Genomic DNA, 21521 nt, shown 5'->3' with positions numbered 1-21521 from the left:
CTACAAAAAACAACATTTTGTCAAGACAAGCTACCTGCCACTTTGCTATTAGCCTGGCACACTGCCACTGGAAAATTCCATTAAGCTTGCTAATAAGCGTTAGGCTTCTAATGACATACGCCATGATGTTGCGTCAGCATTGTCCAGCTGTAGCTATTTTAATAATAGCAATTTTAATAGTAGCTATAGCCGGAATACACACATACATACTTTGAGAAGTATACATATAGATGTATGATTAGAATGTTGTGATTGATATATTGTATTATTTTTCAGAACCAGATAACATACAAGGTGTCTTAGAAGACCTCAGAGTCAATATCCTGCGGCAAGAAGATGTTCTTAAGAAGTCAGGTAGGTTTGTCAGGTGATCTCTCTGAAAAAAATCAAAGTTAAAATTTTTCTATGTATTGTGTTATCGAGAATGTAATTGCTGTTTATATTAACAGAGAGTGGAAAAGTTGCACAGAAGTTGAGATCGCGTCTGCGTGCAAACCATTGCAGCTATAAGAAAAAGGCTTTAGAGTACAGCAACCTCCATCCAGAAACGACAACAGAAGAGCTGCAAAGCTGTTTGAAGTCAGGGTTATTCCCATGGGCAGTTGTCCGTGGAGGTAAGTTTTTTCATGAAATATCAATTCCCCGCAACAAATCTAGACATTCCTTGTTCAACTTTTACACATGAAAACCCTATATTAGCAAGCCATGCTGATGTCACGTTTTGATGTTTCAGATATAACCTTCTCACAGGATGTTCTTAAGGCAGTGGAGAGCTATCAATTGTGGCAGAGAACTGTAGAAGAAATCCCTATTCTAGAACAGGAAAGGCATACAATGATAAGAACAATAGGTGAGTTTCTTATCCGTGTTTGTAGGTGCTTAATATACATGATATAGTATCAATAGTGATGTCTCAGTTGTTTTTAGCAGGTCCATTCTATAACAAATTGTCTACAACATCACGTTGAAACATAAGATACTTTTTTAAGTATTTAGTTGAATTCTGAGTTCAGATTTCTGGCTAATTTGGTCCTCTTCATTTTCAGTCCAGCAACTTGATACATGCAATGGAGAAGAGGCCATATTTCTTCAAAACATGGTCGAAAAATCCTCTGTTTTCTTCTCTGAGGAAGTTGAGGTACGTACAATTAAATTGGGGAAGAACAGTATCGCAATAGTGATCAAGCTTTTGCCAATCACTGTTTGCCAGTCAGCAACAACATTTCATATAGCAGAAAATGACAGATTTCAAAAACATCCTGTATTATTTGATGCCATGACCGATGATTTACCTGGCTGGATCGAGAAAACTCAATCTGTCTATTTCATTCATTGAATTATTCTATTGTTAGGATATGCACCTAGCCGTATCACTATGCCAGGACTTAGATGTATCTGATGATGACGAGGACGATGATGACTCTGATGGAAGTTTTTATGGGGATTGAAATGCCATGATTTACATGTATGCTGATCTACTTTCTGTATTACTTTTTATTCTGATCCTCACAAAACAATATTATAATAAAGTATATTAATTTATTTCTCAATAATAAACGAAATGTCTTTTGTATAACCTTTAGTATATGTGACCCCGGCCGTCAGAATGTACAATCGTGCGGTAATTCCATTGTTCACAATAGCGTGCTAAGCGTGCTTCACGCTATTATATGACTCACCGTCACTATTTTAGTAAACAGTGGTTTACAGTGCATTCAACCCTGCTCTTTCACATGGTCTTGTTTATTTTTGTGTCTGACCAATCATAAAGCCAGAATTGCCATTTAGCTATACCCAGTGTCGTATGGTTTCACAGAGGCGTAATCAGAGGCGAGACCAACAGAAGCGTATACGGGAGGGAGCTCGATTCCAAACAATCAGGCCACGTCTACTATTTTTACATAAGTTATAATGGAGAAGCCGCAACATTAATCAACAAAAACTATTCCCATTAGCAGTCGCTTTGAAATTGATAGTTGTATTATACACCACTTGAAAAAGGACAAAATTTCCTACAAGAAACTACAAATTATTTTTTGTAATAAAGTAAATGCAAAAGAGTGAGATGTTGAGAGCGAGGTAAGAACAGACCTGCCAACCCACGAGTGGGGCAATGCGTGAGATTTGGTTTTGGGGCAATTGGTGTATCAATGATAGCATATATAAATTTTTTGAAATTGGGGCAAAAATCTCACGCATTTTCATTTTTTCTTTGGGGTGATTGCGTGAGTCTCATGCCCAATGCGTGAGAGTTGGCAGGTATGGGTAAGAATATTCCATTAGAGATCAGCATGTCGATCGGGTTTGTTTGGAATCAAGCGTTTTTGTTTCCGGCTTTTGGTCACGGGACTCTGTGAAACGTATACGGCTCTGACCATAGAGTTATCTCCCCCTAGAGTGATAACTGTGCATTCAACAACACGAGCGTTTCTGGTGCCAACAAGGAGCGTTTAGGCCACGCCCATTTTTTGTGCTAGTCAGTCGTAGTGATCGACAGAACAATAACGTCAGCCATGAGAATGATCATGAATTTCCAGTTAAGATAGTAATTATTGCTCAGATTAAAGAAATGATGATTATAGTTTATTACTCTAATATATGCTTATTATTTAAAGCAATTCAATACCTACATGCATTGCAAAGGCACTGAATAGATGGTGTTAAGTAAGTGAGTTAATGCAATCAGTTACTCCAATGATATACAGCCCCCACACATGAGGGGCTGTATATCATTGGTTATTCATAGATAAGATAGATAGTCATACTGGGGTTGTATTACATTGGTGTGATGGGAAGCTAATCGACTGCCATCAACTGAAAGTATTGACATTGTATGGTGATAGAGTGATTCATTGTCACCTCAGTTGACAAACAGCCCTTGCATGTAATCTTAGATTTCAATACATATCAATCAAATACATAGACTAGCTTGAAGCAAAGATGTCCACTAGTTAGTGGACATCTTTGCTTGATGTAAGCAAGCAAAAAGTTTGAAAGTTAGAGTGGCAAATGTTGTTATATGTTAGATAAAAATAAATTATACTTAATTATACTAAATTATAATTATTTAAAAATAAAATAGACTGTTTATTACTTTATCTATTAAATAAAATAATAAAAATTAGCTATGATTACAATAATTTTTTATTGTAATCATAGCTAAACAGATTATATTTAGCATTACTTGCTAATTATTTTACATTTAAACACATTTGCAGTTTCATTTTTCTTCTTAATTCATTTTAACAAAAAACTTCTTTCATGATATGAAGTTTAAAAGTGGTAGTTGTTTGAAAAAAGCTTAAAAACATTTACAGTTGTTTTTATTTTCTCTCTTCTTTTCATTTATTTCAATTACACAAAACACTTTTCATAATATGTAGTTTGAAAGTTAAAGTGGTAAATGCTGTTATATGTTAAATAAAAATAAATTATACTTAATTCTACTAACTATAATTATATAAAAATAAAATACACTTTTTTATTACCTTATTTATTAAATAATTTTTCATTGTAATCATAGCTAAACAGATTATATTTAGCCATTACTTGCTAATTATTTTACATTTAAACACACTTACAGTTTTATTTTTTTTCCTAATTTATTTCAACAAAACACTTCTTTCATGATATGAAATTTAAAAGTTGTAGTTGTTTGAAAAAGCTTGCAAACCTTTAGAGTTGTTTTCTTTTCCCTCTTAATTCCCTCTTAAGAGCACCGGAAACGCTCGTGTAGTTATCACTCTAGGGGGAGGTAACTCTATGGCTCTGACTATACCTATATCGGTGGTTGCCATTGAACTTAAAACCCCTGGAATGGCAAGAGGTCATTCGCGAGTACGGAAATCCGGGGTTTTAAGTTCAATGGTGGTTGCTATGGAATTTTTCATAACCCAAGATCATAACTGTAGGCTCTAACTGCGGGTGCGCGCATGTATGTGGCCTTTTCCTCTTTTAATGCTTCAGGCTAGAACAAAATAAACAATCGCAAAATTACGGCTTGTTGATGCTAGATGAGTATTTCTACTTAGAATCTGAGTCAGCTGCCTCAGATCATAGTGAAAGCGATGATGAGAATTGTGATAATAGGGCAACCTTAGAAATACAGCTGCTTACGCAGTATGTGGCTGCTAACGATAATGCGAATTAATTAAATCAAATTACAGAGAATAACGATCAGCCTATCACTGCTGATAACATTCCCATTTTAGCTGTTGACATCAAACTAATAAGTGGGTGCAAATGTAGGGAAATATGCGCTAGTTTTATGTCATCTGAACAATTAAGCCTCATTAGAACTGTATATCAAGGATTGCCGAAGGAAACATTGGATATGGTTGCGTTGGGACAAATTGCCACTAGCATAACAGACAAACCTCTCCAATGTGCTACAATAAATCTCTGCAGCGTACTCGTGCTACACTGTGTGAGTGTTAAACTACATAAAAAGAGCTCTAGATTGAATAGTCACTTGATGAGTTGGGTTGATATTTTCGCATCACATATTTCCGCATCGTTGACCTTACCACGACCTTCTGTATAGGTGGACAATTCTGAATACACATCCAGCTCTTTGTTAAGTTGTTGGACTGTCATTATATGCAGTCATAGCAATATAGCTTGATGAGAATTGCCCAGTTTGAAGCATACCCTTTTAATGAATATATCCAGGATGGTGAGCTTTTAGCCACATATATTGTTAACCTTACCATGACCTTTGGAATGTCAACCGTCAATCGAATTAGGATAAAAATGCAACGATCATCTGTTTCAAGGTTTTATTGTGAAGAATGCCGGGTTTCATCAATATAGGTTGAGATTAAGTGGTTGGTTGCTATGGCATTTTGATTTGTAAGAAAATACCATGATTTACAGTTCATGAATCACCAACTTTATTCTGATTAAACTCAAAACAACAGTTTTAGTTTATCATGAGACCTTCTCTACTAAATCTTGCCTAACCTGGGTATAAATAACCCAATTTAAAAAAATTTAAGATGCATTAAAATCCTCAGAATTTGCTGATTTTAAATCTTTAAATAACTCAAAAATGTGGTTTTAGCACAATTGTAAATTCTGACTGCCTGGGTCACATATGTTATCAGCCAGAATAAAATGGACAACCCCTCTCAGGTGAGTCTAGGCCATGCGACAATAGGTGAGAATGTCATAACAAGCCTGTCGGGCACCTAGTTTTAACTATTTTGATACCTTTGGATACAGGTGAGAATGACAAAAAATGCATTGCAATGAGCCTCCTGTATCCATTATATAAAATATTCAATTATGACAGGCAACACAAGGTGGAGATAAATCCTGAATATCTTTTACTGTTTACATAAGAACTAAGGCAAACGTAGCAATATTGAAGTAATATTCAGTATTAACATAGTTCAGCAGTATAAATGCCAAGTTTTTATACATGTGGCCTAAAAATAGTAAAAATTCATTCTCACAAAACTATTCAGGACGACATGAGTAAATAAAGTAATAGGTTTCCACAAGTATTGTGATTTGCATGGAGAAGCAATTCGGGCACCTAGTTTTAACCATTTCAATTTTTCAGGATACAAGTCAAAATGACTAAAATGCATTTCCAAAAGCCTACTGTATCTATTGAGTTGAATTATTAAAATATTCAACTATGACAGGCAACACAAGGGGGAGATAAATCCTGAATATCTTTCACTGTTTACATGGGAACTAACGCAAATGTAGCAATATTGAAGTAATATTCAGTATTAACAAGGCTCACCGGTATAAATACCAAGTTTTTATACACATGGCCTAAAAATTGTAAAAGTTTATTCTCACAAAACTATTCAGGGCGACATGAGTAAATAAAGTAATAGGTTTCCACAAGTATTGTGATTTGTATGGAGAAGCAAGTCGGGCACCTAGTTTTAACCATTTCAATTTCTCAGGATACAAGTAAAAATTACTAAAATGCATTTCAATAAGCCTACTGTATCTACTGAGTTGAATTATTAAAATATTCAACTATGACAGGCAACACAAGGGGGAGATAAATCCTGAATATCATTTACTTTTTACATGAGAACTAAGGCAAATGTAGCAACACTGAAATAATATTCAGTATTAACATGGCTCAGCAGTATAAATACCAAGTTTTTAGACATTTGGGACAAGAATTGTAGAAATTCGTTATTAATAGATAAATATTATCTATTTACATAGGAGTGGTCTATTCATACCTGCAGGTGTCCGCACCAGTGAGACAGCCATGACACTTTCAGCCATCACTGCCTTACCAAAAAAGCAGTGATTTACAAAACTGTTCTGGACCACATCAGTGCACATCCTAAGGCTTCGAAAACTTTGTGATGGTTTGTATGGACTAAGCAGGTGAGCAAGTTGCATAAATCAACCTGATTGGACAACAGGTTAGAATTGTGTTAGAATGTTGTGGTTATGTGTAGGGGGTCTCTGTGATCACTTTTATTGAACATAATTATAAGATTACACAAAGGATCACAACAAAGCTGTGTAGGGAACTCCACTCAAGAGTAAGCAAGATTCCGTTCTATTCTATTTCTTCTTCCTATTGTTACCAATCCTCAAATAGAATAATGCAAGCCGGGTAGTTTGATCTGATGAATTGATTATTGCAACAAAGTGTTATTTTCTGTTGATTATTAATTGATATATTATATTACTATTATATTACATATTTTTATATTATACAACTTTGTGGTAAAAAAGTAAAGAATGTCTGTGTATGTGGATGCTTGCTGGTGGCAGATAGGAGCTGCTGGTCATGTTGACTGGACATGTTCCTGCAAAAGAAGGAAAAACGGTAAAGAAATGCTGTCTGAAGTGACAAAACAAGATGTGCATTAGTTACCCAGTAAAAACACATGGCTATATGATGATTCAGCTGGAGAGGCGATACTCTTTTCGGCTGATGTCCTTGCAACTAACTTGTATGATATGAATGCATTGCGTGACAAAAATCGGGCGACCTATAGCCATGAATGGGGTGCAGATTTGACTCCATGATTGTGGCGATCTTTATCAATGATTAGGTAAACAATAAGACTTTCAGCAAAGCACTTTTTGCTTGTGTAACTGGCTAAACTCACCTTATAGTTTAGCAGTGCCAAAGTTTGTTTGAGATTTCTAGAGGGCTCCCAGGTGTTACTTCTGCAACAAAATAAAATTGAGATGATTATTAGTCTGATCAGCTGGTGGGTTTTAAGATGCTACATGTTTCCGCTCTTAACATAAGGTCATTGTGCTTTGTTGCAGCAATGACTAAATAAATAAATGACAACTCAATACAGCATCAATTGCTCTATTGTTGATAATCCTGATTTGTGTATACTCTGCTAAATTGTTATCTTCATCGTATTGACTGGCTGAAGCTGAGTCATGACTAAAAGCATGGATTTTAGTCACGACTCAGCCCATGAATATTCGCCCCTAATATCGTCCCTATCCTATCACGCCTTCGTTATTTGTGATCAATCATCATCGACATCACTTTCTAATTCTGGCTCCTCAAACTCTACATTATTATCTACATCTGGCTGGTCAATCTGAATTAGCAAGCAATCTCTGATTTTGGAAACAAGCTCCTTGGTCAACCAAGACTTATCCTGCCCTGTTTCTAACTTATCATTGACGTATTCAATGAGGTTGTCTCTCTCTGTAAGTAGTACTTCTACTTCTTCATAACATCTATTGATCCTACAATAATAAATACCAATTAATAGAGAAGAATAAGCAGGTTGCCAAAGCAATATGGAGAAAAAACAATGGAGGAAACTGCAATAGAACACCTCATCTCTCCTGTTGTAAAAAGTACAATTTTTAGGAAAAGGAATGACTTTCAAGCTGTATGAAGTTTATTTTCTATGAGAACTGCTGGCCACCCTCTGTTCCTTCCAAAATTATGCACTTTTCAAACTCACCGATGGTGAAGATCCACTGCTGCTAGCAATCCTGGACTGATTTCGAGTGCTGCAACCCTCCAAGGAAAATATAGGGTGTCCTGGACTTGGAGAAGTTCCTTCTTGCTTACTTTCTTTCCTTTCTTTCTACCTGTTCAAAATGATGAGATGATATTTCAACAACTACGATCATAATCATTCTGACCCATCATATATAAATATAAGTACGTTGTACTAACTAGCCAATTTTCCTTAAAACTCAAACATTTTGATATAAAATTTACCACAATGATTACCTGACAGATACTTGTCTACCTCACTTTCAAACTGCCCTTTGACTTTGGTCAACATGTCGCGGTGTCTCTTTCTGGTCTTGGAAGAATCTGAAACAATAACAATATCCATAGCTTAAGTTGAGAGTAAAAACAGTTTTTCAACGCAGCCATTGGAGTTGTCTGTGGATCCAGCAGAAGCTTTGACCGGGGAAGCTAAGGTTATATTTCAGCTCCTCATGATAATAACCTTTAGTAAAACATTGTGAAGTTGCTTGGGTCAGTTGTTCTTTGGCCAAAGAATTTGTTTCTGCCGTTGTTCCAGGCTTTAAAGTAGATGTTTGGGCCGGAAATATTTCTTTGTAGATTCACTGCTGCACATGACGGAAGTCTAGTCCTTTGAGAAAGTGGAGTTATTGGCTAACTTTTTGAACTAAACATGGCTTGAGACCTACCCTCACAGTCAAGGGTAGGCAGCTCAACATACCGTAAAACCTCTAATTGAACGGCATGGCGCTCTATTTTCCAACTCTTCTTTTAAGGTGGCGGTCAATTGGAGGCGGCATTCAAATATAGGCTGGCGGTGTATGTTTCAAATGGCTCGTCAAAATTTTCAGAAGGCAAATTTAGCACTAGTACGGGCGAAACAAATGTCGCCTATATTTTGCTCTCTTTTTCCAGTGTAGCGATATTAAACCTTTTGGATGCAATAAATCTGCTAACTTGCCTCTAACTTGTCAAAGATCGCTTAATAAATGTACTTCGAGAACATACAAAACTAACTTTTTATGTGCAATAGAAGTGGAGTTACGAGCGTCGATCTATCGTAAGCCGTGTTAAGATAGCTGCAAGGACGCTATTAATTAAATAACATGCTATAGACCTGCTTATTTATAAATTATTCAATAACAATCTATTAAATGATACAAATATTTATGAACAAGTGACATAAACGAATTATACTTATATTACATGCAGAAACAAAAATTAACGTTTTTAACACAAAAATATTTCCATCGTTTGCTCGGATAGCTGCGTTCTGATTGTTGCTTTCGATGAAACGAACGTCTTTTAGTTGTCCAATACCTTCTACAATATCTTCTGACCTCAACTCTTCTTTTGCACTGCTGAACTAGTCGATACTAACATCCAAACAAAGTTCTTATCATATTTTTAACACGCTGCATTTAGCACGAACACAACGCGTAAAATTTGCTTAGTAAACGTAACCTTAGATCGAAGTAGCTCGACCGCATCAAACAAGGAACCACTATTAGCTTGTGACAGTAATTATTTCTATAACGTTGCATTGAAAGTTCATCTACTATTGTAAATTTAAGCCGTTTTTACATGTAGGCTTCTTCGAAGTAGAAAGAACGAGTTAAACAGATAACTACTTCTAGCCTGAGATCGTTATTGATTATTTCTATGGTGTCGTGTTCAAAGTTTTAACAGAAAAATTCACGAAAAGCTTTGAAATTAAATGAGAGAATTAATTATTATTGATACAAACGATTCATTATTAATACATTTTTGTGGACAATTTTCTACTGATCAGTTAATATTATGGGCTCGTGAAGATCAAATAAGGTCAAAGTGGTGGTCAAATGGAGGTGGCGTTCAATTGAAGAGTGGCGGTCTATTTTTCAATCTTTTTCTCAGGGTGACGGTCAATTGGAGATGACGTTCAAATATAGGTGGCGTTCAAATAGAGGCAGCGTTCAATTAGAGGTTTTACGGCAACTTATGAAAAATGTTGAATATCAGTTGGCATGTGTACCACTGATTTCGATGGATTAAAACTTCTGTCAAAAAGTACATTATTACCTGGGTCACTCAATATACTTGATGCTAATCTTTTGTAGCGACAGGCAAGCTCCTCCATCTTCCGCTCCTGTGGTGTTATATAACCTAGAAAAGAATACCAAAAATAAACTAATTTACATTTCCACCGGCAGAAAAACTACAAAAAAGCAAAATAATTATTTTTGCTGTACTGGGACTGAACACTGGATTTTTTGGTTTTCTGTACCGTGAACCCTGAACGAATGCAACCAATTGGACCGTATTGCAAATGCCAACATAGTTATTACCTTCTCTAATCTTGGAATATTCCTCTCCTAGCTGTTCAATCTGAGCCTCACTCTTCTTCAAGTCTCCACACATCACCACAAACTGCTCCTCCATTTCCTTAATTTCTCTCTTCATCTACAAAATACAAGTATTGGTTGAACCTTCCCATTGGTTAGCCTGATTGAGTTATGAGTCCAGATGCAAGCTTCTGCCGATCATGCCTGGCATCAAGGTAATTAGTTCTGTTTCCCCCGGATGAAGATATGGTTCACAGCAATTATTTCAATCAGAAACAAATTCAGATATGGAACTTCTTCCATTTATTATTTTCTAGACATGAAATAGAAGTGTTAGTAACCAATACTCTTCTCAATACTCACAAATTCTGTTAACCAAATTGCTAAGTCTCAAATGAAATACACCTTGTTACCTTGCTCAACTGTGCTGCAATCCACACTGGAAGTTCCAAAAGCTTGCGGCTATTCCAGAACTTAGCACTCTGAGTTATCCTCTCCCTACGCACTAGTGCAGACAATGAAAAGATAGGTATCCAAACATACATCACAGCATCATAACAACAGAAATGGGTCTCAGTTTGCATGTATTGAGAGGTCAAGCAGTTCATTGTCTAATTACTCGGTCTATTGAGAGAAGTTGCTGGCCTCTTTCCCCCTATTCAAGTCACACCTGCAGTCAATGTTATACATCAGTGTAGGTCGAAATTGGTAATCACAAAAGTCTCAGACACCTGACCAGACACAATTCATAGACAAATGAGAATCTGCTATCGAAATGACATGATGCTTACTCTCACATTGGTAGGCTTCAGGTCAACCATCATCCACAATTAACCATAATCTTATGCCAAAACAACACCCTCCTCACTTTGAGTCAACCAAAATGGCATTTCTCAAATGTGTGACAGAGAAAAGGTGAACACATCTGGTGCTTAGGGCAGTAATTGTTAGTTTGACATTTGAGTTGCCTGAATTTGTCACTTATATTATGGGTCGGGTTAGACAATATGAAGTCCCTTGCCTGATAATATAGCTTGTCTGGGAATGTTGAGTGAGTGAATGGTTGGTGAAACTCATGTCGGACAATGGTCAGTGCTAGCAATGCCAACTGTTTAAATAACTTATGCGGAATTCATGAAATGGTCAGTCATGGAATGCTACAAAACGCACCTGCAGAATGAGAGTTTCGAGTGACAGAACCTAAACATGAAAGGTAACTGTTAGCTTGTTCACAGGTTTCTCCAGTTGAGCGACCAGCTCCCTTAAAGGTATAAACACACTAGGCGATATTTAGAGCGATATCGCGCTGCGTGGCGCTAATCTGCGCTGGAATTCACTCAGCGTGCTCATGCAGAGCGATAACGCTAGACTTTCTCTACACAACTTTATCGCCCGTGAGGTGCATTTTGATTGGTTGTTTTTATTCCCCCATGATGCTTCGATTTTCGCGTACCATATTTCTTCCTTTGTTAACGACGGTCCGAGGTACGACTTTCTGAACACGCGCAAAATGAACATTGAACTTTTCATCGAGTTAATAAGAGAAAATCCTGTATTATATGATACAAAACACAAAAGCTACAAAGATTCACACATGAAAAATAATATTTGGGAAGCAATTGTGCTGAAAGTTGGTCATATTGAGAATGGTAAGTAATTATTGTTTATTATGTAAACGGCTCCGTTGTACTTAACTATGCTAAGTACATCGGCTACATGACATATGTGGGATGAATTTAATCAAATAGTTTAAAGTAGCTTTCTTAACGGAATGTAACTAATATTTATTTGTTTTAGCAACAAAAGCAAAACAACAATGGAAGTCGCTGCGTGATCAGTTTAAAAAATGCGTACTTGAAAATAATAGAGCACAGCGGTCTGGCGCTGCTGCTTGCCCAGATCCAAAATGGAAATGGTTTCCATTTCTGAAATGGCTGAAAGACCATGTTGATCGACCAAGGTTAGTTAATGGACACACGTTTGCAGTTAGTATAGACTTGAATCATAGACTTATAATCTGATTGCCAATATAAATGAACTAGTTGGATATCTGAACCATTACCTAAAATGAGTGAAGGAAATTTTGATCTACAGCAGCTGTTGTCAGCCTCACGTGCATGCTCAGTAATTGCAATCAATTATTATGTGCTTGCAAATAGATGCACATGCATAAATTAACACCAAAAAAATTAATAAAATAAGCTTTGTCGTTTTAGCACTACGAGCACCATCAGTACATTAGAGGAAGTGACTGCTGTGAGCATAGATGAGGAAGAATGCCCATCTACAAACATCTCCTCACTTGCATCAGCCTCCCAAACATCCCAAGCTCCCTCATCGTCCAAGAGTAAGAAGAGGAAGTGTGCCGAAGTTGACTTTGGCCAGGAATTGCTTAAACGCTTTGATTCAATGGATCAAGAGGATAGACTTGACAGTTTTGGAGCAGAGGTGGCCAGAGACATTCGCTTCATTAAAGGAGAACTAGAACAGGAGCTAGTTATAAGAGAGATAAGGGACATAATATTCAGAGCTAAGTTTACCAGAAGTGCACATGCTGCCCACACTGAGGAGTTGAACGGCTAGCTTTATATTATGATTTCATTTTTAATACAAACTTAGTAAATATATATCGTTTGGTAATATAATAATAAATATATATTGCTTGATATTATAATAACAAATATAGTTTGCTTAATAATATAATAATAGTTTGCTTAATAATATAATAATATTTTGCTTAATAATATAATAGTGTATTTGCTTTTAAAATTGTTGTGACATTAAAATTGTATACAATAGACAACAACAGAGCTCATTGCGTTCTGCGTACATGGGCATCTTGCCATTCCACAGCCCCAAGTCCAGTGAAGTATGCTTTAAAGTGGTTTCTGATGTCGGCGGCATCTTGACTGTAGCTGCGGTTTGTTTGTCTGCGGTTATGAGCAGGTGTCTCGCGTCGCCAGATACCTTCCACGATTTCTCCTCCAGGTGCTATGGAGTCGGCAAACCCTGGTGGGCGGTATGAGTTTATGTTCTGTTCTCTCATAACATTGTGGAGAACACAAGTTGCTAGGATAACTCTCTTCGCATTATATGGTGACATGACTAGAGTATTGTCCCTCAAACATCTCTATCTAAAAAATTTCAAGTGAAGCAAATTGTAAACAGCGCATAATGAAAATGTCACATAGTGCCTAATATAATAATATTTTTTGCACATGGTGTTTCAAGCAGTAAAGTAGATTGCAGATTTGTGTATTGAGAACACTAACCTAGAAGTCATTATGCCAAAAGCATTTTCAATGGTCCTCCGTGCCCTGCTTAGCCGATAGTTGTAAATCTTCTTGCCATGGCTGTCTACCACTCTCCCTGGGAATGGCCGCATTAACCATGGCTTAAGAGGGAACGCCTCATCTCCTACCATCACAAATGGTAATGGCTGAGAAGTTCCTGAAATAAATACAAAATCATCAAATGACTCCTATTGTACATGTCACTCTGGGAAATTCAGGATGCCGATGAATATTAAGTGATATTTCAGCACTTTGTGAAAATATTTAAAGGCAAGAAATTTGTGATTTGACAAAATTTTTAATTACCTGGCAAGTTTGTTGGGGACGGTATATTGAGCTGGCCAGACTCCATTGCAGCGTTTAATGAAGACTGGCCAAAGGTTCCCCCATCAGAAAATCGTCCGGGAGTGTCAACATCAACATACGTAAATCTGTACTTGGCATCGCACATTGCCATAAGTACAACACTAAAATAATTAAAAAGATATTTGCCACATGACAAGTAATGTGCTAGTTTACCAGCAGATTGCCAAGACCCAACACTTGGTTTCAAATGGCAACATGGTTATATTTTGTAACATATTTCACAGGTTGGCTCATCACTAATAAAAAAATTGCTACTCTAAACAAGAAATGTGTGGAGAGAAGGTGAGGGGGAGGCGAAATAAGAAAAAACCCTGCTAGAAATGCTTTACAAACATTTTGTTACCTAAAAGTCCTCTTGTAGTTAAAATACATTGAGCCGCTGTTACGTGGTGCCTGGATTTGACAATGCTTCCCGTCTACACTTCCCAAGCAATTGGGAAAATTCCATGTTTGCTCATATCTGTAATACAAATAGAATCAATTGTTGAGACATTATGTTACATGATGCATAAATTGATGTGAACAACTAAAGTATTTGAGATAAAAATCAGTGTTTTCTCATACATGATAATTTAGCAGGTACAAAATAGCACTTTACTAAACAACATTTTTTATTTAACTGAGAAAAAATGAACAATTATTTATAAGATCTATATTAATTACCCTTTGGCGATATCGAGCCAGGCATCCTCGGTAGATGGAGTTACCAGATAAGTATGACGCAAACGATCCCAAATAGAATCACAAGTGGTATAAATTATTTCTCTCGCTGTGGACAGCCCTACTCTAAAAAACATGGCTATCAATTTGATGCTGTCCCCGGTGGCTAAGTAGAGTAGAGTGAGTGTGAGTCGCAGTTCTGCTGATATAGCTTTTCTCAACTGGGTGTCCGATTTAACAATGTCTTCTTTAATAAATTCTAATATGTGGTTGAAGCATTGGGGTGTGACACGGACAGCTTCTCGGTAAAGGTGCTCGTGGGAGTTGTTGCGTTGGTAAACTTCGAAAACACTGTTATAACCACCTTGCAACGCTCTATTAAGGTTAGACATTTGAATCCAAAAAAGTTTGTTCTTGTTTCTTTTGGTAATTCGCAATTTATGAATGTGAGATAGTCCTAGTAGAATCAAAAGTCATTGACGACGTTGTTTTGTAAGCGCCATATTTACTTGTAATTATTAAGAACTCCGGAGTAACTAGTTATACAGAATTCTATTGGCTATTTGCGAGCACGCTCTATATACTTATCGCTGGTGAATCGCTCAAGTGTGTTTATGCACACGCTAGCGATATTTCCGCCCTCTTCATGACGCTCGCGATAAAATCGCCTAGTGTGTTTATACCTTTACCACCTTACCACTCCATTTCATCTGAAAAAACAATTGTTATAAAAATGCAATTCACTAACTGACATCGCTAAGGCCTGAGCCAACCACTGTGGGGGGTTGGAAGAGAGTCTGGTGGCATTGCAACATTTGTTGAAGTGAAAGTGGTTTTCCGCTTTGCCTGTGCCAAAATCTTACATCAGTAGTTTATCTATGACTAAGCAAAAAAGAACTTTTTTCATGCAGGTTTTTGGAAGCACTGTACAACTGTCTGAATATTTTTTCTAAATTATCTTCTAAATTTAGAAATCAGGATTTTCTACTTGAGGGTAAACTTAAAATTATGCCAACAAGGGCTTTGGCAAAACTTGATGAATTATTGCTATATTATACCGTATAACAACAATAATCACCTGACAAGACGACTTGTGTGATTTAGCATGCATTACGGATAACATTGGAGTTTGCTTTTTGGCTGTTTCCCCATCAAAGTTCTGGAGCCAAGGGTAATACCTACACGCAACATCATAAGCAAAGAACTGTGCTGTTGGAAACTGTTTCTAGAGAACAAAGTAAAAACAATGAATTGCACCATATTGGACCATATGATATTGCATGTTTAAAGCAAAAGGTTAGGAAAATGAGAGTTCCTTCAAGTACGCCTGGCTTAGATTTCACAACAAAAATGTTTTTTTTATGATCATGGTATGTCAAATTTATGATTTGCAGCGTTAGGAGAGAGTTCTGTTTACATATAGATGAAATAAAAACTGATACCTGAAGTATATATGGATACTAGAATATCTCTCCTCTCTTCATGTCCAGTCCTTTCAGGATAAACACGTGTCGACATGTTTCTAGCATGAGACCGGTCTCATCTTTAGAATATTGGGCCTTTCCATCGACTTTAGCATTTTTCAACTTTGTGTCCCACATGAATCGTCAACAACCTTTGAAGAAAAACGTGATTGATGTGCTTATATACAGTAGGAGGCCTGGAAGGAACACACCAATTATTAAAAATTTTGGTATCTGACAATGATTGTATCAAAATTAGGAATAACTGTGTGCTCTTTCACAATCTATTACCAATTTCAGAACAAATCCTAATGTCTTGTGTTGTACCTTCATATGAAAGATACAATCAACTCAAATTTCAATATGCAATTTTCATCTTCAGTGGTGCTAAGAAATTGTAGCCGAGCTCATTCATCTATAGCCTTGCTGAAACATCCGGCAATGGTGACCAGTAATATAATACATTGTTAAAGTTCAATTGAAACACACCATACCAGTAGAGCTTTAACTTATTTTGGGAGGGAGATTCAAAACTCAACAAATTATTGCTGTAAATATTGGGTATGCTGCTAGCAGTTTATGCATAACATCTATACCAATGCTACACCACAGGTCTTCTGCTATTTACTCCAACTAACAGCTAAATATTTGTGCAACCAAATAGTCTAACACATCTAAGATGTGATTTGACTGTTGCAATTGGGATGAACTATATTTTATGGTACTCATGAGACAGAAAGTTAGTGCTAAGTGTGAACCAAATGGAGCCATCAAATTTTAATTCACCTCTTGAATAGCTGTGCTTGATTTACTGCCTCTGAGTTTATCAACCTCTTTGTCAACATCAGTAGAGTCTAATATGAGCTCAGACTTATAATCAACCTCAGTCACCCTAAAAATTATAGATAACACTGCTTATAGGTGCTATTTGAAAGACAATCACAAGCGCCATACATCAATATTCTTTGAAAATTCGGGCAGTATAGGAGTACTTACCCTCCTGCTTTCTTATAGCGGTATAGCTTAAAGTTACCATCAACGTTAATTGTGTGTGGCTTTGTGCTACAGGCTGGACACTGCAGAAGATTATGTTCCTCATTCATTGCTAGTTCCTCCAACCTCTTCCACTCCCTTATGACACAATTGATAACTTCAGGCCTTACGTTGTACAACTGTAAATAAATATGAAGTGCAAAATACATTGTGATCATTCCCGATGTTAATATTAGTTTGAAGCTTGAAGACTACCCCAATTAGCTCAGAAATTGCCAGAAGTGTAATAATAGCATAGTTTAGGTAGTATTTAGATGAGTTATACATCATTTGCTTTGCATCATTTACTATGAATCAGAAGCTGTGAGATAAACTCCTCATCTGATATTTTGGAAAAAAGCTGTACAAGTTATTGAGGGTTCATATTAGCTTGTGTGCCAAATGTGAAAATGCTCCCCTTCTCAATTGAAAGCGTTTTGAGGTACAACCCTTGCAAATACTGACATCATGCACTTGGTTAGAGATTTTTAACTGATAAGTAAACAGACATTCATTTTCAAAACTATACACACTTGGAAAATGAGGGGGAAGGTTGTTTGTGATCATGGCATGAGTTTAATTAGCATGCAAAGTTTACTACACACAAAAAAGATCCATGAACCAGCACATTACTCACATACCTGAAAACTCTTCTTCGTGTTGAAGTTAACTGCGCTGGCTATAGTTGCATAACTCACTAAAGCATTGAAGTTAGTCATAGCAGACAACAAATTCAAATGAGAAAAAAACAAATTTATCAGGAGATAAAGGAAACAATCCGAGGCGCATTAACTGTATTGGGTCTTCCCTGATTCCGCATGTCAGACAAACATAACAGGATAGATGCCTGAAACCTAAAATCAGAATGTATTGCCTATTTTTAGAAGGAAGACTTTGATATTATTTGAATGGTCACAATTACCCTACAGGATGAATTTATTATTGGAGTTATATTTCGCGAAAATTGTCTTTTCATGCATATTCGCGTATGAATTTATTCGCGGCTGAAAACTGCCACGCTCTAGGAAAAGTTAACTCTATTGCGGCTAGTAATAGATATTCCTACGCATGCGTACAACGCGTGTTCCGGTTTATAATTAGCTTACAACTTCGAGGTGATCATGCTATTCTACGGTAAACAATTTTTGCTGCGTCCAGAGGTTTTCACGAATATTCATCGCTTTGGAGGCCTTTGATAAGCCAACAACTTGTGGTAAGTAATGAGTTTTTTACATTTAGTAAATTAGATAAATTTTACTTTGGTTCTTCGGTAAAACGCAATACTAATTTTTTCCATCCCTACTGCTTCATTATTTGTTTTAGTGTGAGAGAGAGATTTTTCATCATGCACCGAAGAACAATGATTGCAAGGGTGGTAGATGCCATTCTCAGAAGATCACCAATCATTCAGGGAGGTCTGGAAATTGAGGTTGAAGTGACCGCAGCTACTTACGAGAAGAATATGTCTGTTTTTAAAAAAGAAACGAAAACGCCTTTACGAGCACAAATCTTTGGCCAACCGGCAGAACTTTGCAATAGCAAGCCACGAGGAGAGTTCTGATGATAACTTCCTTACCAGCCATGTAGTAGCGAGATAATCGCCTTCAACACATACCCAAGACAGTGACAGCGACAGAGCTGCTATTACCAAAATAACTAGTCAGAAAGCACTATTACACGCTAGTATTTACATATCAAGAGTACCAGTTTAATTTTATTGCTAGACAACTGCCATATGGACTAAACTGTTAATATTTACTCCATTCATCGTTTGTAAAATTTAATTTGTATTTGAAATATTTTATTTGTACACTCGAAGTTCGTAATAAATTATAATACATCTATACATGAAATAAAATATACAATTTAATCACGTTTGCTACAGCGATATCAAGGAGTTGTTGTCGATGAAGGGGTCTAGGTTGACTGGTTGCCTCTGCCAATATTCCTGTCTTGACGAATATTATTACTACTTGTCTCTAGTTTTCGTAGTCAATCTGCAGTAAACACGGAAAAGAAAAAATATTAATGAGTGTTGAGGACGTACAAAAACAATAGCTGAAGTATTTGATGAAAGCGATCAGTTTTTACACAAAAGAATTAACTAATGCAGTTGATTATGAAAAAACGTATCTGCACTGCAAATCAAATACATACCATAATGTCCAGATCAGAATCATGATCATCCTTGACTTCGGTATTAGAGATTGATGGGGTTGATTCTAATGTAAAAAGACTAGGAGAGCTTTTTTGCTATGCTGAAGCCATGCCGAATAACTTGTAAAAACTTTGAATAATTTTGCAAAGTTTGACGCAATGGCAATAAAGCTCGAAGCCTGGCGATGATTTTAAAGAAGTTTTGGAACTCGGCTACGTTTAGTACTTCTGCCTCGCGGCTATTTTCGCGATGACGCCATTCTGCATATCTTGTGACAACCTCGAATAATTTTGTAAATAAATGTGATGCATTGCCAATGGTGTTAGCTCAAAGCTCAGGCAATGATCTTAAAAATGTTTTGGAACTCAATTACATTTAGCATTTACATTAAAAACTAGGCTAGCGACTAGTTTTAAATTTGATGCAGTAGTTATTCTCTCTTGCGATTAAAAATAGAACTAATTGTTCACTGAATTTAATAATTCGCGGGATTGACTGTTCGCGAAATCACGAATTTTTATGACCAACGAATATTTTCATCCTGTAGGGTATACACATGAACCGTCATTCAATTGATAAAAAAGTGATGAAAGGAACAAAAACTGTGTGGTAAAACATGACACGACTAAACAAATATCATACTTTGAGCTTTGTGACTCTAGGAGCATCAAAAACTCTGGTATGTGGATTGACTGGGCCGTTAACCACAATCAAAAGACACCTGGTAATATACTATGTATCCACAAGAGGCTGTGGCATGGAGGGGAGTCCAACACTCACTATCATTATTGTTTATGCCTGTCGGCCAGCAACATCATAAAGCCCTGATGGTCCATACTTCAAACCACACACTTTACAAGGATGTTTGTTAACACATTCGATTATGCAGTTTGGGTTTTGTCACGCCGCAGCCAACTGCAACAAGCCATTGTCCTGCATCACCAGTATACACTCAACTAACCCTGATTAATTATGTATATCTCTTGTTCATATGATTCACTCTCTGTCCCTAGACAATCCCGGCACTCGGTGCTTGAATAATGTGCTGATCTTTGACCTAGGAAAAGCAATTATTAAGTAAATTAAAGCACAATAAATACAACTGTCAATTGTTGGCGAACTATCCTAATGGCTTGAGCTCTTGATCTTAAGCCGCCAAATGTTGTGTTAAGAAGTCATAGGAGAGACAATTTTAAGCATCCAAATCAATGTTCTGGAAAGTTCTGCCAAATAACAAAAATGCTACCTAAATCATGTACTGCAGTTATTATGGCCATTCCGTCTTGAAACAAACTGAACAATCTACTTCTGACCAAGCCCCATTCCTCCTCACTAGTTTCTATAAATGTCCTTCTTGTTCTTCTTGGCTCAGATTCTATATTATATTCTCTGAAAAGGAAAACAATTTCACATTGAACTCAAAGGAGTCAAAATACCATCGAGGCACACATCATATTATCACGCAAACTCATTTGGCTACGGTGGTAGCTAAGGTGCTATAGTAGTCAGGCAAGGCTCAGGCAATAATCATGCTGCTGATGAATTCAGGAAAATACAACATTGGCTGCTTGATACTAGAAACAGGATTTCAATCATAAAGAGATTCACTTGCTGATTGCTGTGTAGCTTCAATGTGAGTGAGGGTATATTATTGCCATCAGTCAACTACAGTTCTTTACTATCCTGGTAAGCAAACATATCTCATACCTTGTTGTTAACTGGTCTTGCAGTTTAATAACTCTGTTTATATAGAGCTCAGCTAGTTAATCACCACCTATACTATAATAATGCACATCTAGGCCTTTGAGGAAGTTGCCATATAATGAATTTTACTAGTAGGTTTTGGATTCTTAGCCAGAGGGTGGCTAGGAAAATAAGCCTATCCACCTTGAGTCATTCAGTAAACTTAATGATCGTATTGAAATTAACAAAAGGCCTTTGCTTTGGGCAATGGTGACTATTTATGCCATGATGATGGCTTCCAATGGGTTGAGTGAAGACATTGCTGTTCAAGCCATGATCCATGGAAGTCGTTTAATTGTAATGAACATGAAAGTTGTAAGTACCCTACTCAGTATGTGCATGGCACAATAGTTACTGTTGTGTGCAGTTATATTTTTCTTGTGGGGTTGGGGTGTTATAAAGTGAATGTCAGGATATACCTATGCCTAACAATCACACTATTTACATCTAATAGAGTTAACAACATGCATGCCTTTAACCATGCTACTGAAACTAACCAGACACTAAGCTGACGTATTGTGAGTAGTCTAC

The 21521-nt window shown here is 36.7% G+C and overlaps 1 protein-coding gene and 2 long non-coding RNA genes across 3 annotated transcripts; 1 reads left to right on the top strand and 2 right to left on the bottom strand.

Annotated features, from left to right (window-relative positions):
- Window positions 1-329: 329 nt before the first annotated feature.
- LOC137395068 (uncharacterized) lies at window positions 330-1139 on the top strand. The gene is made up of 3 exons (XR_010978442.1): window positions 330-614; window positions 734-850; window positions 1047-1139. It is a non-coding gene; the product is annotated as an uncharacterized lncRNA (long non-coding RNA).
- Window positions 1140-7484: 6345 nt separating this feature from the next.
- On the bottom strand, window positions 7485-11096 carry LOC137393026 (uncharacterized). The gene is made up of 6 exons (XM_068079409.1): window positions 11067-11096; window positions 10279-10393; window positions 10013-10096; window positions 8210-8296; window positions 7935-8064; window positions 7485-7710 (listed from the first exon to the last, which is right to left on the bottom strand). Exons 1-6 carry the CDS (start codon window positions 11094-11096, stop codon window positions 7485-7487), a joined length of 672 nt encoding a protein of 223 aa, XP_067935510.1.
- A 6750-nt stretch (window positions 11097-17846) lies between these two features.
- Window positions 17847-20613, bottom strand: LOC137395273 (uncharacterized). Its single transcript, XR_010978468.1, has 3 exons — window positions 20494-20613; window positions 20209-20304; window positions 17847-17943 (listed from the first exon to the last, which is right to left on the bottom strand). It is a non-coding gene; the product is annotated as an uncharacterized lncRNA (long non-coding RNA).
- Between the last annotated feature and the right edge of the window lie 908 nt (window positions 20614-21521).

This window comes from Watersipora subatra, chromosome 4, assembly GCF_963576615.1.
Source record: "Watersipora subatra chromosome 4, tzWatSuba1.1, whole genome shotgun sequence".
Taxonomy (NCBI): Eukaryota; Metazoa; Bryozoa; class Gymnolaemata; order Cheilostomatida; family Watersiporidae; genus Watersipora; species Watersipora subatra.
The sequence above is the reverse complement of the archived record's forward strand: the minus strand, read 5'-3'. Positions and strand labels throughout refer to the sequence as shown.